Genomic DNA, 22,147 nt, shown 5'->3' on the forward strand with positions numbered 1-22,147 from the left:
GCAGCAGCCCTCAAAAAAACAAAAGAAAATTCTAGCGATGACGTCGGGCCAACGTGCTGCGAACTATCCCAAAGTATCGATGCAAATGGCCGTCAGAGGCTGGAATGATGAAGGAGCTGAAGATCTCGAGGTCCACCGAGAGACTTCAAAATACATCCAGATCGCGTGGCGCTTGAGCAGATACAGGCAGCCTCTTTGCCGCGAGACGCTAGGCGCTAGTCTGTTCCGGGCCTTGCTGTTACTTTGTCCCCCCGGCAGTCAGCGGGGGCTTGGCGCTGTCGATGTGGAAAATTACTAATGTGATACTTGAGGCGGTTAGCGCCACTGGCGGGACTAGCCCTGTTGTGAGATTAATGGAAACTCAAAGGGAAAAAAAGCAGATATTTTGCTAGCGGATCAAGTTACCCGCGAGCCGTGCAAATTGTGAGAAGACGTCAAGTACCGACTTCAATATCTCATACTGGATTAAGCAAGCTTGTAAATAAGGGAGCCGTATTTGTTCTTCGTCGCATTCATCCTCTGTAGCAAGAGGCTCTTCTTTTTCTCGTTTATACGCAGCAGAAGAAGCTCACATCTTAGACTGAGTATTCCCTTTCCCTGATATGGCAGAAAACAGCAGCTCTGGTGCGCCTCCGTTGGAGGTCACCAATGCGGTGCTCGTCAAATCAGAGGAAATGCCAAAGGACGCACAGAAAGTAGAAGAACTCGACTTCAACAAGCTAAAGGGACCCATCACTGCAGAGGATTTGTTCCTTGGAATGAAGAATATGGGGTTCCAGGCAACTTCCATGAGTGAAGCCATTAGGATTATCAACGACATGGTCAGTATGAGAGAGATATTCCTCAGGGGGGAATCCAGTACGGCTAACGACTAGTAAAGAGAGCCTGGAGAGACCCCGAAACTGGAGATAAGACGACGATTTTCTTGGGATACACTTCCAACCTTATCTCATCCGGTCTAAGGGGGGTCTTTCGGTGGCTTGTGGAGCACAAGCATGTCTCATGCATTGTCACAACGGCTGGAGGAGTAGAGGAAGACTTCATCAAGTGTCTCGGTGAAACATACATGAGCTCCTTCAGTGCTGTCGGCGCAGACCTGCGGAAAAAGGGCCTCAACCGCATCGGAAACCTCGTCGTCCCCAACGCCAACTATTGTGCTTTTGAGGACTGGGTGGTGCCCATCTTTGACAAGATGCTGGAAGAGCAGGAGGCCAGCAAAGGAACCGAAAACGAGATTCACTGGACGCCTTCAAAGGTTATTCACCGACTGGGCAAGGAGATTAACGACGAGCGCTCAGTGTACTACTGGGCTTACAAAAACGACATTCCCGTTTTCTGCCCTGCCTTGACGGACGGCAGTATTGGAGACATGCTCTATTTCCACACCTTCAAGAGCTCACCACAGCAGCTACGGATCGATCTGGTAGAAGATATTCGACGCATCAACACTATTGCCGTTCGAGCTAAAAGAGCAGGAATGCTTATCCTCGGAGGCGGAGTCGTCAAGCACCACATTGCAAACGCATGCCTCATGAGAAACGGTGCGGAATCAGCCGTCTACATCAACACAGCCCAAGAATTCGACGGTAGCGACGCCGGCGCGCGTCCGGACGAAGCAGTCTCTTGGGGCAAGATTAAAATTGGAGCAGATAACGTGAAGGTCAGTACTCTCCCCCTATTCAGGATCCTCACGAATATGAGCTGACGTGAAGCAATAGGTATATCTCGAGGCGACGGCATGCTTTCCATTCATAGTGGCGAATACTTTTGCGAAAGATATTTAGACATAGATTAGAGCCACCACGGGCTTGACCATAGCTGTTCCATTGCCCTCAAGACTTTTAAGACGCCTATGATTCCCCGATTAGCTGTCCGAAGCTACCAAGCGCGGACGCCCAGTCAGAAGCTCCATCCCCCTCTGCCCATACTCCTACAGTCTCTATACCCTCCAAGTCTTCCTCCATATGAGCCTGGCTTGTTGTGCCGTCCAAGATGGTAGTCCCCTCCAGTCCCAACACCATCGAATACAACGCCGCAACTGCTCCTACCCCGGCCTTCTGCGCCACCTCTCGCACGGAGCTGCATTGAAGCAAATGTCTGTTGGCACTGATGGTCCAGAAAGATTGAAATACTATTTTCTTTTCACGGCAAAAAGCTCGAAGCTCGGTCTCATACCCAGTTCTGTTGTGGAAACGATTCTGCACGACAGAGGGCTTGACGGTCATGTCGTTGAACAAAGCTTGTAAGATGGGGAGAGTAGTATTGGATATCCCGAGGTTCCGAATCTTGTGCGGTGTGTAGGTTTCGAGCGTCTTCCACACGGTTATTGTCTCTTGCATAGTATCCATGGGCGAATGAAGCACCAGGCTATCGAGATATGGCTCTTGGCCGTCGATACTGAAATTAGCTAGAGAAGACTGCACAGACTGATGAACTTTGTCCGCCAGCGGAGCGTTCAAATCATATGGAGTGACGTTATTCTGCCCAGCTGGGGATGTAAATTTAGTCTGAATCTGTGAAATGCGTCAACCAGAAGATCTTGATACCACTAGAACCGAGTCGTGCATACGAATAAATCCTCTCGTTTAATGAGGCCTTCCCCCACAGCCCGTTTGACAGCCATACTAACACCACGCTCGTCATAGTGCTTGGGCTGGGCCGCAGTATCGATGGCGCGGAAGCCGGTTTCCAAAGCCTGGTAGACTAGATCCGCTGTTTGTTCCTTCTTCCAGGCAGTGCCATAGATGAGTTTCGGAATGCGAGTGGAAGCTGTCGATAGTCCAAGAGGAAGATCTCGCGCAAGCCGTGATGCTTGCGCTCCAATAGCTGGACGAGCCATGATAGAGGAGGGGCAAAGTAAGCTGATGTGGAATGAATGGCAATCAGACCAGTAATTTACTTATTTATTCGACGTTCATTGTGGCGAAGGAGATGATGGAAGCTGGAGGCTTGCATTGCAAAGTAAAGCTTCGAGCTGGTTGTAAGCATCCATTCTCACGCACACAGCAGCGGAGTGCGAGACGCGGGGCAAAGATAGGACGAGGTCACGTCAGGGTTGTCATTATCAGCGTACTTGATCTACTGTGTACGTGTATTCTTCACTGTACAAGGGAGGGGGATTTTATTTCTTGCTTCTTGCACCTTACATCTCAACCTTTACGGCTACACGGCAACCCAACGTTTCTTGATCGATTTTCGTCCCTACGTGTATAGGTAGTCTCACCTTGTCCATGTCACCACCAGCTTTTGCTCCCCCGATATTTCGGGGTAATTGGCTCCATGAAAAAAATGACGCCGTCCATTGAGCCTAATTGGATCGCAAGCTGCCAACCCCACCAAGGGCCGATTTTGTCTCCCCGCCGCTAGGAACGTTGCCATGAGGAGGATTGTGGTGAGCTATTTGGCTATATCCGTCATAATACGGATGCGAGAGAGAAATTGTGGCCGCGGGGCAACTTTGCCCGTACGACACCGGACTTATGAGGCTGTTGATTGGCGAGCGCGAGCATCAACCACTCCACTTGGCTGTTTGATTTGCGGCGAACTGGCACAACGATCTCGGGTCTCGTAAAACGCAAAAGAGGGCCGAGGATATAAAGAAGCGTCCATTACCTCATTGTCTGGGCTAGTTTAGGAGAGCCGTCGTAAACCTCAACCTTCATTCGGCAACCTCAGAGTCAACCTCGGCGTCACCTCAACCACACACTCTCATCCACAATGGCGTCCGGAAACCCTTACACCCTCAAATGGGGCATCATGGCCACTGGCGGCATCGCAGAGAGTAAGTAAAGTATCTGGCTGCTTGAGCCCGCCTGTATAGGGTCGATCGGATCGCTGGAAACTAACACGGTTAACTAGCCTTTTGCAAGGATATCCTGTGCAGTCCTGCAGTCCGAGGCGCCGACGACGTGCGTCACGAAATCGTTGCCGTAGCCTCCTCCAGCAGCAGCCAGAGGGCGGCGGAATTCCTCCAGAAGATCAACGGTGCCTTTGACGCCAAGACGTACGGATCGTACCCGGAACTCGTCGTCGACCCCAACGTCGACATCATTTACGTGGCAACCCCCCACAGCCACCACTTCCAGAACACCATGCTGGCGCTGGAGGCCGGCAAGCACGTCTTGTGCGAGAAGGCCTTCACCGTGACCGCTGCCCAGGCCCGAAAGCTGGTCGAGACGGCCAAGGCGAAGAAGCTGTTCTTGATGGAGGCTGTGTGGACACGATATTTCCCGCTGAGCATCAAGGTTCGAGAACTCATTACCTCTGGCGAGATTGGCACCGTCTTCCGAACAATTGGTAAGCTCCGAATCAAAAAGGCGAAAGCACAGAAACACAAGGAAGAGGGGAAACAGACTAACTTGTAAACCAGGTGACTTGTCGATCAACTCAAACGCAGAGGAGGGCAGCGGATTGAGATTCGCAGACTCTCATCGGATGGTCAACCCCGACCTCGCAGGCGGCGCAACTCTCGATCTTGGAGTTTATCCCCTCACCTGGGTGTTCCAGACGCTGTATCACTTACAGCCAGAACAAGACAAGGAGGCCCCAACCGTGATTGCTTCCAGCAACAAGTACACCACCGGCGCGGACGAGAACACGGCCATCATCTGCAGCTTCCCCGGCCACAACAGTATCGGCATCGCCTCGACGACGATGCGAGCAGACACCGACCCCGAGGGCGTCGTCCCGGCCGTCCGCATCCAAGGATCCAAGGGAGAAATCCAAGTCTTCGCCCCGGCCTACCGGCCGACCAAGTACAGGGTGGTCAAGAAGAACGGCGAGGCCCAGACGGTCGACTGCCCCCAGCCCACGGACCCTGCGCGCAACAACTGGGGCCACGGCATGTTCTGGGAGGCGGACGAGTGCGCTCGCTGCTTGCGTGACGGCAAGTTGGAGAGCGCCACGTTGCCCTGGAAGGAGAGCATCGTCATCATGGAGACGATGGAGGAGGCGCTGAGGCAGGGAGGCATCACGTATCCGGAGCTGATTACCACGGATGTGTACGACCCCAAGAGCCCTCTCAACACGGGCAATCAGTGAAGAAGAAAAAAAAGGGAGAGTGGAGACATACGTAAATATAAGAGCAAAAAACAATCAATCCATGGTAAATTGGAAAACGCCAAAAGGCTGGGCTGCCGTGCTAGCAGCTTCGAGAACATGCGTCTTGACGTACCGTATGTGACAAGTGACATGCACCCATATACAGAGGAAGTTTTAGATCCGGCACCCATCCCCTGACACGATGGATTGCTCAATCCCACACAGCATCGGGCGTAGTCTATTGTAGTCAAGTGCTTCGTATACAAGTGACAAATGACCCGGCCCCTGGGCTATGAGCTACCGGATATCCCATGCACGAACAGCTCTTTTGCGTAAAGGCGATATCTCTACCCCATATTTCATCTTCCAGGCTGTCTCACCTCTTGTTCATCAAATGACTGAATTTCAAATACTCGTAGTAGCCAACTACGGAGTACACGATAAGGACATGCCGTCTACGATGGAGTCTATGGAGTCTCTAGGTACCAGGTAGTACTAATACGAGCTACGCTACTACGCAGAGCAATTGTTCATCCCAACTACATTGAAGTATCCATGACCCTTTCCGGGGGGGCAAATGTCCACATCCGCCCATGTCCTCCGCCCTCCCCGAGGCTGTACCTGTACCTGTACTTGTACAAGCATCGCAAGGGTGTCCCAAAACAACCACTGCACTGCAGATTGCCAGAGTGTAAAAAAAAGAATACATCACAAATACTTATCTCGTCAAAAAAAAAGAATCACCAGCAAGGGTCCTCCATCTCATAACGCACAACAACCAAAAAAAAAAAAAAAGACAGAAAACGACAGATTAGCTTCCCCCACGCTGCCGTAGCGAAAAAAATATTGTTCCGCCAACCCAAATTTTTTGTTACGGGCACGCCCACCCACGGATGAATTTCTTTTTTTCTCTTTCTTCTTTTTTTCCTTTTGTGAACCCACAGCACGGGATGGACTCCCCACTTTCCGTGTTTGAAACTTTGACGACCGACTTACTTTTTTGATATCGTGAACATTCAAACCGAGGGGGCCATTTTATACGCAGATCAGGTAATACGGCCAGCAACACAGATTTGGATAATCTGATTCATTCTGTTCATCGCTCATACTAACATCAATTCATACCTACATCTGAGCCAATCACAATTTACTTCTCAATTTCCCGTCCTCATCTCAAACAGCAATCCCAACCCTCCTCAAAACACCAAAAACTACCACATCACAACTCATCCCCACCCTCACCCCCCAACCAAAAAAAAAATCATGCAATCCTCCTCCCCCGAGGCCTACGAAGCCACCCACGTCCACTCCGTCTACAACGCCATCGCGCCGCACTTCTCATCCACCCGCCACAAGCCCTGGCCCCTCATCTCCTCGTTCCTCACCTCCCAGCCCCCGGGCGCAGTCGGCCTCGACGTCGGCTGCGGCAACGGCAAGTACCTCCCCGTCAACCCCAGCCTGCACATCTTCGGCTCCGACCGCAGCGACGCCCTCGTGTGCCTCGCCCGCACCGAGCGCAACGGCGAGGTCGTCGTCGCAGACGCCCTGAACCTGCCCTACCGCCAGCGCTCCGTCGATTTCGTCATCTGCGTCGCCGTCATCCACCACCTGTCTACGCGGGAGAGACGCCAGGAGAGCATCCAGGCCTTGTTGGATTGCGTCCACAGCGGCGGGAGAGTGCTCATATACGCCTGGGCCTTGGAGCAGAGTTCGAGCCGTAGGGGTTGGGACGAAGGGTCGGAGCAGGATACGATGGTGCCCTGGGTGATGCGCTCAAAGGGCAAGCCGGATGAGACTTTCCAGCGATACTATCACTTGTATCGCAAGGGAGAGCTGGAGGAGGATGTGATGGCGGCAGGAGGCGCAGTTTTGGAGAGCGGTTATGAAAAGGACAATTGGTGGGTGATATGTGGCACCCAAGACTGAAGATACACCTCTTCTAAGATAGTACTTGCAAAAATGATACCTGGGCAGCAGCCTAAACGACGAGACCTCGAGAATATAGTATTCCTTGATTGATACAAAGTAAACGCTGCAGACATGCGGTGTACTAGCTACCTAAATAAACAAAACAAGAGTGGCTGCGTGCCCAGTGTATGCCAATGCCATTTCCTTCATTCCAAATAAAACGCCCATCCGCTCATGTTTCCTGCTCTTTGGCGTCTACCCAGCGGATGCCCCAACATGGATGCCCAACATGTCCCGTCATCACCTCCTGTCGGTTCGTCTCATGTACCTCTAAGCCATATTAGAATGCCCATCATGTACCGGACCCCCAAAAGTTCAAAGCCTTTTCTTTAATCCAAGAAGCGCCTCTAGCCATATTCCGAAAGAGAGAGCCAAAAAGAAAAAAAACATAAGAAACGAGGTAAAAACAAAGCCAACATAAAACAGAGTCAAGACCAGTCAAATAAATCCAAGATCAAAAAATCAAAAATCAAAAATCAAAGCCGAGACAAAAGCAAATCAAACAAGACAACAAAACAAAACAAAGCAAAACAAAACAAAACAAAACAAAACAAATAGCAGCTGTCTAAGCGTCCGCGACCGAGCGTATTGTTCTGTTGATACCATCCGTCTGTATCGGTAAGCGTTTCCTGCTTTGAAACACGTTCCGTATGCCCCGTCTATTGACGTCAGGGTGAATGTTTGATCCAATGCAAGCTAACTTGCATTACCTCATTGAATCCATTCCGGTGTGAGTGTATAAGTGTGTAAATATGTGAGTGCATGTTCCTTTTACTTAAGTAACGAATGAATGGATCGTTAGTATCCATCAACTTCGCTTATCGTAAGCGGTTATTTTTTGTCTTCCCCCTTTTTTAGGTATGCGTGTTTTTTTTCCCTTTTCTTTTCATGATGCATGTAAATCGTTGGATAGAATGATGACAAGACAGTCTTATGCGAGCCTTCGCCTATGAGCACCATCGGGTCGTACCATATCGGGGCTCGCTCGTCGTTTCGTTCCTGCCTGCTCGAGGGGCACATAACGAGGCATCGAGGGAGTAGCAATCGCAGGCAGAGAGGTAGGCGTCGGTGGCCCGCTTGGCGGACCATATGGGCTCATCCCCGTGGTCAGCTGTGCAACACCTGGCAGAGGGCCGGTGTTGTGGGAGGACGGGTGAGGCTGAATCGGGGCCAGCCCAGGACCTGGGCTACGGCGGTAGTCGCCGAGAGGGTGTGCCAGAGCGGCAGCAGGCACCGGTGGCGGCGGCTGCTGCGGAGCCGGTGGTCCTGGTACTACTGTGTGGGGGGAGGGATGGGGTGTCTGATGCATGTGTTGCGGAGGTAGCATTGGCCGCGTTTGCTGTGGGGGAGGTGGTTGTGAGTTGATAGGTCCTCGTCGAGGAGTTCGCGCCGAGGCCATGGGGGGCATAAGCTGGCTGCGGCCGTAGCTCGTGGGAGGAGACGGTGGCCTCATTTCACGAAGAGTGCTGTTATCCTGCGGCTGAATCGGAGCCTGAGCTCGACTTGCCAACGCCCTGTTGCTCGACGACTCACTGGTATTGACAGCGGCGAGAGAGAAAGGAACTACACCAGCTCGGCGAGCCATGTCTGCCTCCCCAAGCTGCCAGTGCATAGCTTCGGCTGCTCGCCAGGGGACGGCCAGCTCTTCAGCTACCTTGGCCCACATGTCAGACTTGAATCTAGGAGTTGGGAATGTTAGCCAATCTTGTCATGACGAAGTCATGGAGATGAAGATGGAGATGGGCGAAGGGTAAGAAGAAGATCGACAGGCTCATGTAAAACAAGAGCTTCTTCCTTGCCATGACGCAGTCACACACATACCTCTCATACAGCCTGGCAAGCTTGTTCTTGCGCTCCTCATCCCACTCGCTCCGTCTCTCGAGGTAGTTCTGATAGTGAAGCCGGCAACTGATGGCACTGCGCCCTGGAAGTCGCTTTGAAACATCTTCCCATTTCATTCCTCTGCCCCGCAGCTCAATGATGATGGCATCCTCCTCGGGAGACCACTTGCTTTGCTTCTTGACTGGCTGATCCGGGACGTGAGGCGTCATACTGCGCCTGTTGCTCGGGATGAGCGCTGGAGCTACAGCCGGAGGCCCAACACGCGGAGGTAGGAGATCATGAGGAGTAGTCGTGGGTGTTGACGGTACAGAGGCAGGTCGAAGCTGTCTTCTGGGGGACGGCACGGGGGATTCGTTTGAAGCGTTTGAGGAAAACCGAAGCAAGGAGGTGATATCCACGGGGCTGGCTGGCAAGCCTCTGCCGCCCATACGGGGCCGGTCAGCAGATGCGCCAGGACCGCGGATCAGGTCGAAACTGCCGTGTGCGACCACGTTGAACGACGTTGGTGGCCCTGCCTGCAGGAGGCAGAGCGGCGACTGGCTCTGGAGTTGAGCCAGCTCAGCGACTGCCTGATTAAGCCCCGGCGTGGGCTATGCAAATGAGGCGATGAAAGAGGCCCGGCGGTAGCAGGACCCAGTGAGGTGGCAAAGCTGGGTCAGCAGCAATGTGGCAGGCACACGCAGTTCGAAGATCGTCGATGTGTATCCTCGGCCTGGTTGGGTTGCTGCTACGAAAAGGACCAGAGAAGGCAGCAAACGAGACTAGGCGGACTCGCGTTGTGTGGGATGAGAGAGGAACCACGGCGCCAGAGGCAGGAACTGCAAGGAGGAAGACGGGACAGCTTGTGTGTCCTAGTGTTGACAAGATACAATAATAAGCACACGGGAGTTGGTGATAAGCAAAAGAGTCGAGGCCCGGATGTGCCAACTTTTAGGTACCGCGAAAGGGGGGGGAAGAGCACGAGGGAAAGAGAAGGATGGTGCTGTCTCAGAAATGAATACAATGGGCTTCTGGCAACGAGTTTATGAAGACAAAATACCAACATGATTGGCGTGCCGGGGGGGTTCATGGAGCCAATGGGGGGGACATGAGAGGAGTCGATGAAGCAGAGCATGGCCCGTTGCCGCCGGGCCACTACGTCAAGACCAGACAAGGACCCTGCCCACTAGATCGGGTTGCCGTGCCTGTAGGAAGGAGAGAGGCCTTGGGAGAGTCACAAGTTCCATCTCGACAGTCCCATGAGAGAGGAAACGTCAGATATGCTAGGCAGGGGTGGCGAGGGACCCAGCGCTGGGGACAGGGCGGACGCCAGTCGGGAAGCCACTTTGTTGGTGCAGACGAAGGAAGCGGGCAAGCAATTGAGCAGCCCAGGGGTGTCGAAAGAGAAGAACAAGAGCCAAGAGACGAGCTGATTGGCTTGCCGACACAAGCTGGACTGGGGGAAACAGAGAACGGTGGGGAGTGTGAGTTGGGAACAAGAACGTCCAAGGGGGGGGCCAAAAAAGATGGCATGTTGGTGGCCCTGGACTGGTTTGCATGCATGGAGAAGAAGCAAGCAACATGATTGAGCCTGGGGTTGTGAAGCTAGGACGGGCCCGAGCAACATAGGGCTAGCTCCCGGTAAATAATGAATCAATTAATAAACACTGGCGCTAGATTAAAAAGAATGGCCCGGTAGTGAGGCGGGAGATTGAGGAGGGAGACGGCTGATGGAAAAGGACAGCACGGCTCGCGGTGGACAGTGTCCGGAATAATACTGACGGACTGACCCCAGACCAGGCCAGGTCAAGTTAGGGCGGCATCAAAAGGAAGAAGAGTGAAACAGGGAAACAGGGAGAAATAGAAGGCGTGGAATAAGAGAGAACGAGAGAAAAGACGGGGAAAAAATTAATAAAAGAAAAAAGGAAAGGGAAACACAAACCAGCACACAGAGCAGGGGAGGGGGTGCGGCTGAAGACACAACCAGCAAATAGTCTCCAAGCCAAAAAAGCAGCGAGACCAGAAACCCAGCTTGCTCGAGGCACTCTCCAGCTGTTGAAGCTCAAGTCGGTGAGCAAGAAAGAGCATGGCGGTGGCTGTCTAGCCGTCGAGAAGCCGTCAGGCGAATTGCATGGAGACGTCCATCGGTAGCTAATCAGAGACTCGCTGGTCTTGGTCTTGGGCTGTTGCAAAGTGGAGGATGCCGAGTCGGGTTGGGAAATCTGGCAACGTCGTGGCCTCTCGTTTGCACCGTTCGTCGAGTGGCTGAAGAGAGACAGTGGCGGGACCGCGTGGGTTCAAATGCCGGGCGGTGCGTCATTGAACGACCGAGTTTCCATACCATTCTGCCCATGCATTGCCGCAGTAGAGCAGCGGTTTGTCGTCGTCGTGTTGTCGAGCCAAGCCCCTGGCTTGTGTTGTCTTCGAGGTCGTAAGCATGAGCTCATAAGCATGAGCTCATCTCATATGAGCACGGGCACGAGCACGAGCATTGAAACTGACACTGGCGTCGGCATCGGTATTTGCCTCCATCAACCCAGAGGCATCCCAAATCCGCGCTGGCCTGGCCCAAGACACGCATCAGCACCAGACACTGAATGGATGGCTTCGTTTTTTGTGCGTTGTGTGCATACCTGTGCTGTACCGCAGCAAGACAACCAAATACCTCTGTACACACACAGCGGGTCCGGGTGCATCGCGCCTTACGGCCTTGCATTTGGGTATAAAGATAGATTAGTAGTATTACATATCCTGGCAGCATTGATGCTACCATGCAGCTGGTCGGGAACCCGTCTTTCGATCCATATTGCAAGGTTGAAAAACTCCAGGGTTTGGGAGAAGGGGGGAGGGGTGGTAGTCTGTACTCGTACTTTGTACCAGACAGCAAATGCATTGACGGGATGCGGCACAGAGTACCTCAGCGGTACCCCGTGCGCCGCGGCCGCGGCCACTGGCTCCAAGGTACTCCCCGGTAGCGCTGGCCACCGTTTCAACTGGCCCAGATCTTCAGCGCACGCCCCCCTCCAGCTCCTTCCAACTGGTAGCCCCATTCTCCCCCCCTTGTATTCTGTACATCAATGTCGCTTCAAATAGCCCGCCAATAGGCTGCGGCCTGGCCACTTGCAAGTCAAGGTATCTGTTGTCTTTTTCTTTCCGAGCTGCTTCACATCTGAAGCCACCGCCGCAACTTGGGCCTGGGATTTGATATACTCATACAGTACGGAATATGCAGTGTAGCACATGACCTGACCATGCATCATCAGGTACTAATCTCTAGATACCTTACTTGCCTTAGCACGGTGCCCGGCATGCTGTGAGTTGCTGGGCATACGAGGACTCGGACGCACTGGGTTAGGACCAATGGCAATCCCGCTTCCCGCTTGCTGTTATGATGCTTGTGTCTTTTCCGTCGGGCTTCGCTGGGCTGGGCCTCGTGCTCGACGCTGGCCAGCGCGGCCCCCAAATGTCGTGACTCGACCAGCCGCAGCCATCTTCGTGTCCGAGCGGTTGCGTTGTGGCCGTTGTTGCCCTTCCTACCGTAGAGCAGCCTCCCTAGCGCCAGCATCACCACCGTGTTTGGCGGGATGGCGCCGCCTCACGCACGGCGTTTGCCAGGAATAGACCTTTGGGGCGGAAGAATCGAGACACAACAAACCGGTAAGAGGCCGTCATCCTTTGGCAGCGCACAAGAGTTTTCAGGATTATTCAAATGGTAAAACAATGGCTCATGGACGCTGGTCTTTTTTAGTTTTGGGCCATGGCCGTTGCTTGGACTGCACAGGACAGACTGCCACGCCAAAGCAATACGACTTGATTGTAAGTCGTAGTCTCGCATCACGCGTTACCAAGGTGGATATACAGTATCGATCATCCATCTTACGGGATATGACACCCGTCAATCTCCTTATCTCTAGCTTGCGAGCAGTAATACCGCCTAGTGTCTGCTTGGCCTAGCGAGCAGTCCGTCCCAGGGATCAGGATGGCGCTCTGGAGACTACTAGGTACAGAGTTGTAATCAAGCTAAAGTCGCGCTCAACCTCTTTTTCAAATTGGCAAAGCTGCCTTAAAGGGCCAGGTCAGCTCTTCTACCGCCAGTTTAAACCCTGCTGCGGTTTTAATCTAATGCGCTTCGGCGGTTTTTGCCCTCATTTGTCTTGATCATGTCTTACCTTTGTTCTTTCTTGCCTTTTCCCCGGCTCCTCTAGAACGTGTACGTGTATTGGGGACGCCACCCCAGGGTTCAAGGTGAAACCTATAATGGTTGTCAGCAGGCCAAGCGAGCTTCGTCCTGGTTCGCCAAGCCCAAACCGCGGTGAGCATTCTATCCCTTGAATGAGAACGTGTTCGCTCGGGGTTGTACGGAGAATATGAACTGCATTTCATACGTGTATTCTTCGTAAAGACCATGCCTCCTGGGCTGCCACGTCTGTGGCTGCTGCATGCCGTCACCTGCGAGTTGAGACACCAGTAGGGCATAGAAACAACGAGAAGCGCCACAGTCCCCATCTATATGTAATATATCGCTTCCCGGATGCTCGTTCCGTCCAACGTCTTGGCGTCCCGAGCCGTCGCTGGTCCGGGGGGGGAGACGGAGTGGGAAGCGGTACCATGGTACAAAATGATATCACCGCCCTCACATAAGGTAGATATATGGAGGCACTCGTTCCGTGACGGGTTCATCTTAGTGCTCTCTGCTCCTTACCTGCTACGAGTATACTCCTTATTACTAGGTACTACTACTAGTAATTTAGAGGTAATCTGGAGCACTGCTAACCCGACACTCCTTAGGCCATTTCCACTTACCAAGGGACGGAGTACAGAGTGCCTGGTATACATGTGCCGTACTCCCTGTTCGAGGCCACACGCTAGAGCTTCCTGCTAGATCTATCACATCTATAACCTGATTAGCCGCATGCGTCTGAGCAGGGCCCGGACCTGGTCCAATAATACAGAACAAAGTCAAGGGCGATGTTACATTGCGGGAGCCGAGCTTAAAACTACCTAGATGATCAGGCTGACATCAACCCAGGCTGCCGGCTCTTTTCGACGGGCGTACGGAGTAGGTACTCTACTCTGTAGGTAATAGTCCTATTACTACCTCTACTAGGTAGAGGTACTACTAGTACTACCTTAGGCAGTAGATCCTACCTCTTCATACATGTACAACGTACATACTTTGCAAGTCAGATTCAGGAAAGCGTCCGACTGAATGAGAGGCACCCCTGCTGAGCTTGTCGTTCGGCACTTTTCTCGCAATCCCTACCTCTCTAGGAGCAGGGCTTCAGGCTGGTAGGCAGAAGCCAATGCAGGGAAGAGAAGGTGTGCTTGCATCTGAGAGTGTTGTTGCTTTAGTACATAGAAGCAACAGCGGCTACCTGTCACTAGCAGGTTGAAGGGAGATAATCCCGAGTCCAAACACCGAGCCCTGTTTTAGAAAAAAGAGAGAGGGGAGAGATTCAAATGGTGGACGTCCGTTTACTTGTACCGTTATACAATTTTCGCACCCAACTTGTCGTTCTAGGTACATGTAGCTGTAAAGAACCGCTGCAGCCCCTTGGTCAGCCATCAGCGCCTCAAGCCACACACTAGGAAATACGTCTGGTAGTAATTAAAGAACGCCGGCTTGCGTCTAAATTTGTTCTTATGGGTCTCTTTGGAATTACTCCGACTACTGTACTCGCTCGCCGGACAATCGCTACCATCTACGCTTACTGTATTTTCCAGATTGGGGTTGGACGAGGCTTCATGGAGCGCTGCTTCGGCACCGACGAGCGACACTTTTAAAAATAGCATCAACGATACCAAGTTGTACAGGCTCGTCCAGTCCCAGCAGCGCCACCACCAATAGGATACCAAGTTGAGCAGACCTGTAATATTAAGCGGTTTCAGAATCTATGGCGTGAGTGCTGGATAGGGCACATTAATTAATTACCTGCTAGCAGCTTGTTGTCATACGCATTTGGGCTTGCAACAAGTTGAACAAGGGACACGAGTGCCTTGTTACGGCCTCCTTTAGGTACAGGCACAGGCACAGGCACAGGTACGGGCACGGGCACGGGCACGGGTACTCCATACATGTACTTTTAGAATAGTCGGGTACCTTAGTAGGTACCTGTACCTATTGACCCTTACCTCCCATCTTCCAGCACGCGTCGGTCATGCCTGCCCCCCAGCCCTGCCACTTCATTCACCTAATATTCCAGCCCCCCTCCCCCCCATCAATTTCCTGTCCACCACTCTAATTCTGGACTTTGTACAACTTCATACCTACTAATGATTCGATGTCCATCCCTCGACTTGCGCCGCCGCCCCGGACTAAACAGGCCATGGCGGATGAAAGGAACCGTCAGGCCAGGCAAGCTGACTTTCAGCACCATCAGCACTCCCAGGGAACCTGTCCGGGGCTGCCGATGAATTGGCGGTCAACTACAAGCTACCACCACTCTAGACTCTGCTCGCTCAGGCAGCCCAAAGGCAGGCAGAGGACGTCGACGATGGCGGTGCGTGAAACTCGAGCAGCCAGTTTGTGTACTCACTCATGCACCTACGAGAACTAGGCATGCAAGAGGCGTGGGAGGCGTGGGCATGGGCACCACCACCTCGCCCAAGCGTGTGCGTATGTGTGTGTCTGTGTCTGTGTGTTGGCTTCAGGAGCCGGACCAGGGTCAGGGCACCATCGTTCGAACTGACTGCGAACCATGATCGCCCAGTCCCAAGCCGCATGAGACTGCCACCTCGTCGAGATCCTGTTCGTACGCCCCTCGTGGCCCTCTGCTGGCTGTCTGTTCCGCCGGCGGTCTGCGCCTCAGCTGCACTGTCATCCGAGCCGCTTGAGAGATTGAATCATGGTGCGCCGCCGTTTGCTTGCTATGCCCCATGTCCTCTGTGTCTCAGGTCCACCACACCTCTATTAGTCGCTATTTACGAACTGCTACTGGACCAAGACTCCAAGAGGCGCACGCTTGATCGCAGCCAAACATCTCCAGGACACAAGACGAGCTTGATGAAGCACTCGACGATCTGCGGTGAACAAAGCAAGCCGCTTTTATCGGCAATGTCACAGCGGCCCTTCCGACGTCCACTCTGCACACATCGAGCTCCTGCACACGAACAGCAGACGGGCTCCCCCCACGGACAGAGGGTCACCCTTTGAACAATGACCAAAGAGGCTTTCTATTCCACATGGGCTGGAGCTTGATCAACCCGCGCGGCTCTGACCTGGAACTAGGTATTGCCACTACTAATTGGTATGGGAGCATGTAATTGTACATGCTACGGTAAGGAGCCCACAAGTACCGAGCTCAAGTGTTGATGCCTGAGCAGCGAGAACCGAAAACCGCCAGCATTCTCCCTAGTTGATCCGCTTTCGCTTCCCACTTCCCTTCCTCCATGTTAAGTTATTGCCAGGGTCAGTATGTACTAGAACAGGACGCAGCTACTCCGTACCTAGCAGCATTAATACGGTGCCTAGTAGTTACTCCGTACGGAGTAGCGAGTGTAGGCAAGGATACAGATCACCAGAGCCATTTTCTCAGCCCGCGGCTGCCCTAGTCGATTCGCTCATGAACCAGCCCTCCCTGGCTAGCATTGCGAATACTCCGTGCCTCGCACTCCGTACGGAGCACACATCCCGCCCCTCCATCTGCCGCGGTGCCTCCCGGAAGCGCCATCACCAACTGTTTCAATGCTAAATACTAGGTACTACATACCTCGTACAACTATATGCTACTTGCTCCTAGTACTGCTGGTGCATACATTAACGTGGCACAAATGTGCCAGCTCTGTGCTGCCAAAAATAAAACTATGACGACAAGGTCACTCCCTACTTTCTCCAGCTCAAGACATGGTGGACGTTATCGGTCAGCCGTATGAACTCTCCTCATCTACATCTAAAAGTTGACAGCCCAACTCCGTTGATGCTACAAGTACGAATGTGCGAATCCACAGGAGGCTTTGCTGGCTCGCCACGCCATCCCCAGAGACATCCCTGTCAGACGACGTCGCTCCAGCAGCCGTTCCCCGGTCGGGACATCATATCTCACATCTGTCTGTCATCGCGGGACGTGCAGCAGGTTTTGCCCGTTACCAATCGCGTGGGCAGCGAGTCCGGGAGGACCATTTCCAACGCCCTACCAGCCAATCCAACGCCGTCCTCCGCATGCAGAGCGTCTTCTTACACACATGGTAGCGCAACCTGAAGAGAGGTATTGACTCCACGCCGCTTGAGAAGCTCCGCTTTACAGAACTGTTGCCACAGCTATAACATGCGGCTGCGGCTACTGGGCCTCGTCGGTTTTCTCCTCTTTTACCTCCCTCTCCCCTCCACGACGTAGAACACGCAGGCTGTACATGATCCAAGCAATAGATGGTCGTGACGTGGCGGCGGTGAGTATCGGGTCAGGCGCCAGGCGCCATGATGCCCCCTCCAAAAGGACGGGGGGATCACCGAAGGTTGGGAGGAGGAGCTTGAGTGATACGTAGTTAGGGTAGCATTGCCTCCCTCTTCATGCCTGGCCAGGATCATCCCACCAGGGGTCTGGGGTGCTGCTTCAAACCTAGCAGGGTAATTTACCAGCCGCCAAAGGTAAGACGTCGTTTATCAGTCACTCAACGAAGCGTGTGAGTGAGAGAAGCGAGCCCGTCGATGACATGCGAGTGCAAATATTTGCACACTGAGACATGGCCTCCCAGTTCGATGCAAAAGATTTGTGCATATGCTTAGGCTTAGGCTTGTTCATTGCACAGCGGAATCCAAGACACCCATTCATCATGATGAGGGGAGAGAGGGCTTGACGGCAATTCCTGATGGACACGACCTGTCCCTCTCACCCTTTGTTCATCCCTCTCCCAGATCGGTGTACGGTTGAGAATAGTTGCATTATTGTCTTGATTACTCGAACGGAGCGCATTCCGATCTAGATGTGAACAAGGCTGCCGTATGCTGTGTGACGTGAAAGATTCTGCACACCAATAGAAGAGAGTCGATGGAGTCACGTTGAGCCAATAACCCTACATGTAATCAAATCCATAGGTAGGTACCTCTGCGAACTGGGCATTAAGTACTATCTCGATCTCATCACCTCCCAGAAGAGCGATTCAAGTCAGAAATGACCAGATTGTTATGTCAAGATCAAAGGACAAATGACTTTGTTAAATGCTGACATTTCCAGGGCATGTAGATCTCGTCCCATGACCACCTACACACCTCGTTTTGCTCACTTGCAGAGCAGCTTCACAACGCTTCGAATTCTCTCAAGTAGGTACACGCGGTATCAACGAATCGCTCCCTTGCCTATCTATGATTCACATAGTTGGCATACCCGTATTCTATCCGATCAGACAAGGTAGTGCGGAATACAAGTAGCAGTTGTAGTAGGTATTCCTACAAGAGTAGCATCGCCTGTATTGATTCGGCCTAGTATTACTTGGGCACTTACATCCTGCCTCTTTGATGCATCCACCCACCCATTCAAGATGGGCTCTGCGGCAATGCTCCGATGCAAACACACAGGGTCACCCAACTAATCTAGTCATTTATGACATGGCCGTCTACTGCTACCTAGACGTGGTATATACAGGCAGCCGTCGGCGGATACCCCCGAGGCGGGTGATACAGCCGTTGACGGGCAAGGGTTTCGGTGTCGTCTCTATTTGCTTTGCCAGATGCCATGTGGGTAAGGGTTCTGCAGGGCCCCGAACTGATGCCCAAGTGCCGAGCCGACTGAGACCTCGTGCTGGCACGGCTCTTGATTCCCACGGCCTGCTGGAGACTGTGCGCTCGCACAAGGACGGTGGCTGCGGTGAGTTACCTACGTATGTATTCTCTTCCATCCTTCGAGCTTGCTCTGTTGTTTGCTGCTTCGATTGACATCCATGATATAGGTAGTATCCATATGCATTGCTGAGGTTTCAGGCGAGGCCTCCATGGATCTGCTAGGTACCTTATGTATCCTATCATCTGCTGGGTACGGTATCTATCTTGTTGAATGGATACCCAAAGCCAAGGCAGCCGCGGTGAAGCCAATCGCTGGCCACCGTCCCATGAGAAGCGCTGCTCCATCTTTGCGCAGTTGAGGGTCCAAGGGAGAAAATGGTTAGGTACCGATTTGAGCCCATGTGAAGGAGACGCCCCAGCCTATAGGCAGCCTGTAATTTTGGCCCATAGTGCCGTAAGAGGTGGCGGGCGACAAGTGTGGCTGGCGATCTCCAGAGGTACCTGCCAACATTGGTTGGACACTGAGTACTTTACCCAACGCCTTGATACGGTGCCTGTCATTGTATCTCTGCGGCCAGCTGGACAGTAGGTACTGCGCTCCTCCACAACTACAAAACAACGCCCATTGCCCCTGTGGCGCCAGATACGAGTACCTTAGTACCTCCTACCTGTAGGCAGTTACGGCCTGGCGAGGAAACAACTGCTTCGTTGCTGCCCTTCGCTCTTGGCTACCTACTACCAAGTATTATAGCGTTAGTAATTGGCCAATATATAACTGGGCGTGAGAAATCTACTGTGCTCTCCTTTCTGACCTTTTGCCTGCTTCACTGTCATATCCCTTGCTTCGACCATTCCACGGCACATCAAACCTACTGCCTTCCGAGGTCTCTTCCTGGGCCACTAGCCAAGTGTCCTTGACCAAGTTACTCCGTGCTCCATTCTGCGTCGATATCCTAGGGGCAAACCCCGCTAGTTTGTCCGAAGTGACGGTGGGAGAGCAGCCGCTTCTCGTCCTCTCAAAAAAAAAACCTACCGAATTGATACCAACCACCACAACGTTTGATTCCTTAGCGACAAACGTCACAGATTCCAAACCAAAAGGGTCCCTTTGCCGAGCTAAAAACTCACCCCGTCAACGCCATGGCCGACGTCCCTCTACTGGTCATCTCGGAGTACGCTGCTTCCGAGCGGCGCATCACCCCTTCGTGGACAATCTTCCAGCTCAAGACCAAACTCGAGCCTGTCACAGGCATTCCCCCCTCGTGCCAGATTCTCAGTCTCAAAACGTCAGCCGGCTCGGAAAAAATCCCCCTCGACGCAGCAGATGAGGACGCGGTCCGGTTGTCCAGCTTTCCCCTGGCTCCGTATGCAGAGCTGCATGTAAGTCAGCCATTGTCGATTTCATTAGCCGCCGACGGTGCTGCTGGCCAGGGATGTGGCGTTTTACCTCATACCCTGCTATGCAGCGCAGACGTCTCGGGTTGCTTGTCTCTCTTCCTGCCTCCCTTCATTTTCTCGCTTTTTCTACTCTCTACGTGTAAGCGTGGGGGAGGGGGAGGGTTGCTTTGCAATCAGCTCAGCGCCTGAAAGAGAACTGGTGAAATCCCAAAGCGGGCCTTTCATCGAGGTTTGGGCAGCCAAACGCCTTTCTTCTGGGCGCGTGCCCCCTGCTGTCCATAATGGAGCGCCTCTCTGCATTTGCTGGGGATGCAGACGGCAGAGAAGAGGGGGGGCCTAGATGGAGACGAAGCTAACACGCCATGATTTCGTAGGTTGTTGACACCCGCCCACCAACAGCCAGGCCCAACTTCACCGATACTTCAGGCGTGGATAAGTATGTGATGCCCGATGAGGAGTACGAGAAGAAGACAGATTCCGTGCTAGCCTGGAAGAAGACGGAAAAGCTTGGCCGATTTGACCCTACAGCGCCAAGCCGCGAGGAGGCTAGGGTGGCTGGCCTCAAGGAAGAAGTCGCCCAGCGTGGCATTCAAGTTGGCAAGAGATGCCGCGTCGGTGGAGAGGACACTCGTCGAGGTGAGGTCAAGTACGTTGGCGACGTTGAAGAGATTCCCAATGGTGCTGGGCCGTGGGTGGGGGTTCATCTGGATGAGCCTGTGGGGAAGAATGACGGCAGCATCTCAGGCAAGCGTTACTGGGGACAACCCTCAGAGCTAAAGCATGGAGTCTTTGTGAGGCCAGAGAGGGTGGAGATTGGAGACTATCCGGCTCTCGATGACCTGGAGGATATGGAGGAGATTTAAAGATACTACCTGGTATTAAAAAGAATCAACAGAGCAGCTTTGAGGCTTTGGAGAATGAGTTTAACGATTAATTCGCTTCACATACGGGTAAAGAAGATGGCCAAAAATGAAGCTACAGTTATCACGAGGTATGCTCATTCTTCCAAGTGGTATGCAGGGCTGACCACATGTATCGATTTAGTTCGGAGTGAACGCCATTCTAGAAACGAGAGCTATGCTAAGAAGGCTCTTCTTTCCGGCGTGATCCTGGGCGGCACTAATGCGGAGGATAAGACCCTCTCTAATCAGATGCTGCCACGGAACTCGTCTCCATCCTTGCGTCAAGGCAGAGGCCCCCCGTAGCTTCGAGGTGGCCTTATACTTGCACTGCATGTGCGTTGACTGATATCATAGCAATGCATCTTGAAACTTCTGCAGATCATGCGAACACGAAAAAAGTACGAGAAGTCCTAGTAAGTGAATGCCGGCCGGCGGTTTTGGAAAGATTTCCGTCAGTCGTGTCGTTTCTCTTCTCTTCCTGCATCGTATCCCCGGCATCTGTGGAACTTTTGGAACTCTCCTTTCGGCCCGTGAACCTTAATGAGATTCTACGTTACCATTGCTACTGTTTCTTTCTTTTTTCCGGATAGGCAAAAGACAAGACGAAAGAGGAAAGGGGAGATACGGTGGCCGATGGACCTTCTGGCGCTTATTGCAGCTTTCCGAACGGCTTTGCATGGCGGGCTTTGCCAAGCGGCCGGGCTGTCTGCATATGTGAAGTGGACTGGCGACAGTCCCTTGTCTCGAGCTCGTTTATCACCGATCTCGCTGTCGACAAGTTCCTTATCTGGCAACCGTTTTGGAACGTGGTCTTGAATACCTATACTTTCGTACGGAGTGGTCAAGAAGCGGTTCTACGGTGGATTGGATGCCAAGGAACCAAAATGACATCAGGATGCAACCTTTCAAACACAATTCGATGCAAGAGTATACCACTCTCGAGACTTCCGCGATTCCTTCTTATTTTTTTTTCCTTTCCCGCTGTCCCGCCGTCTTTGCCGGTCAGACGGAACCAAGATCAAGACTGCGAGAGTTGCCATCAGGGATGCCAGGGAGTCCAAAACACTGTCGGGATGCACCTCAAGCGACGCATCGCTAGCACATTCGTCTGCGTTTCCGTCTTGATTGCCCGTAAGCCGTAAGCAATTGAACCCATCATCAAGGAGGATTGAAGTAAGCCCTGTAGCGATGCTAGTTTCACCTTGTTAAGCGCCAAAAAACGGTGCGGAACGGACGGGTAAGCAGCGTTTCTCTTTGGCACATTACGGGTGCTGATCCAATCTATAGTTAGTCCAACATCATC

At 52.8% G+C, this 22,147-nt stretch overlaps 6 protein-coding genes across 6 annotated transcripts; 4 read left to right on the forward strand and 2 right to left on the reverse strand.

Annotated features, from left to right (window-relative positions):
• Window positions 1–602: 602 nt before the first annotated feature.
• Triagg1_7851 (uncharacterized protein) lies at window positions 603–1,705 on the forward strand (the record flags this gene model as incomplete). The annotated part of the gene is made up of 2 exons (XM_062902632.1): window positions 603–821; window positions 881–1,705. The coding sequence occupies 2 exons, from the start codon at window positions 603–605 to the stop codon at window positions 1,703–1,705; spliced, it is 1,044 nt and encodes a 347-aa protein (XP_062753184.1).
• Window positions 1,706–1,850: 145 nt separating this feature from the next.
• On the reverse strand, window positions 1,851–2,839 carry Triagg1_7852 (uncharacterized protein; the record flags this gene model as incomplete). The annotated part of the gene is made up of 2 exons (XM_062902633.1): window positions 1,851–2,513; window positions 2,570–2,839. 2 exons carry the CDS (start codon window positions 2,837–2,839, stop codon window positions 1,851–1,853), a joined length of 933 nt encoding a protein of 310 aa, XP_062753185.1.
• An 878-nt stretch (window positions 2,840–3,717) lies between these two features.
• Window positions 3,718–5,040, forward strand: Triagg1_7853 (uncharacterized protein; the record flags this gene model as incomplete). Its single annotated transcript, XM_062902634.1, has 3 exons — window positions 3,718–3,781; window positions 3,859–4,296; window positions 4,370–5,040. The coding sequence occupies 3 exons, from the start codon at window positions 3,718–3,720 to the stop codon at window positions 5,038–5,040; spliced, it is 1,173 nt and encodes a 390-aa protein (XP_062753186.1).
• Window positions 5,041–6,303: 1,263 nt separating this feature from the next.
• Window positions 6,304–6,966, forward strand: Triagg1_7854 (uncharacterized protein; the record flags this gene model as incomplete). The annotated part of the gene is made up of 1 exon (XM_062902635.1): window positions 6,304–6,966. The coding sequence occupies one exon, from the start codon at window positions 6,304–6,306 to the stop codon at window positions 6,964–6,966; it is 663 nt and encodes a 220-aa protein (XP_062753187.1).
• A 973-nt stretch (window positions 6,967–7,939) lies between these two features.
• On the reverse strand, window positions 7,940–9,919 carry Triagg1_7855 (uncharacterized protein; the record flags this gene model as incomplete). The annotated part of the gene is made up of 3 exons (XM_062902636.1): window positions 7,940–8,687; window positions 8,830–9,392; window positions 9,890–9,919. 3 exons carry the CDS (start codon window positions 9,917–9,919, stop codon window positions 7,940–7,942), a joined length of 1,341 nt encoding a protein of 446 aa, XP_062753188.1.
• Window positions 9,920–19,684: 9,765 nt separating this feature from the next.
• On the forward strand, window positions 19,685–20,805 carry Triagg1_7856 (uncharacterized protein; the record flags this gene model as incomplete). Its single annotated transcript, XM_062902637.1, has 2 exons — window positions 19,685–19,924; window positions 20,317–20,805. The coding sequence occupies 2 exons, from the start codon at window positions 19,685–19,687 to the stop codon at window positions 20,803–20,805; spliced, it is 729 nt and encodes a 242-aa protein (XP_062753189.1).
• Window positions 20,806–22,147: the final 1,342 nt, after the last annotated feature.

Source organism: Trichoderma aggressivum (genome assembly GCF_033847375.1).
Source record: "Trichoderma aggressivum f. europaeum strain CBS 100526 chromosome Unknown scaffold_036, whole genome shotgun sequence".
In the NCBI taxonomy this organism is placed as follows: domain Eukaryota; kingdom Fungi; phylum Ascomycota; class Sordariomycetes; order Hypocreales; family Hypocreaceae; genus Trichoderma; species Trichoderma aggressivum.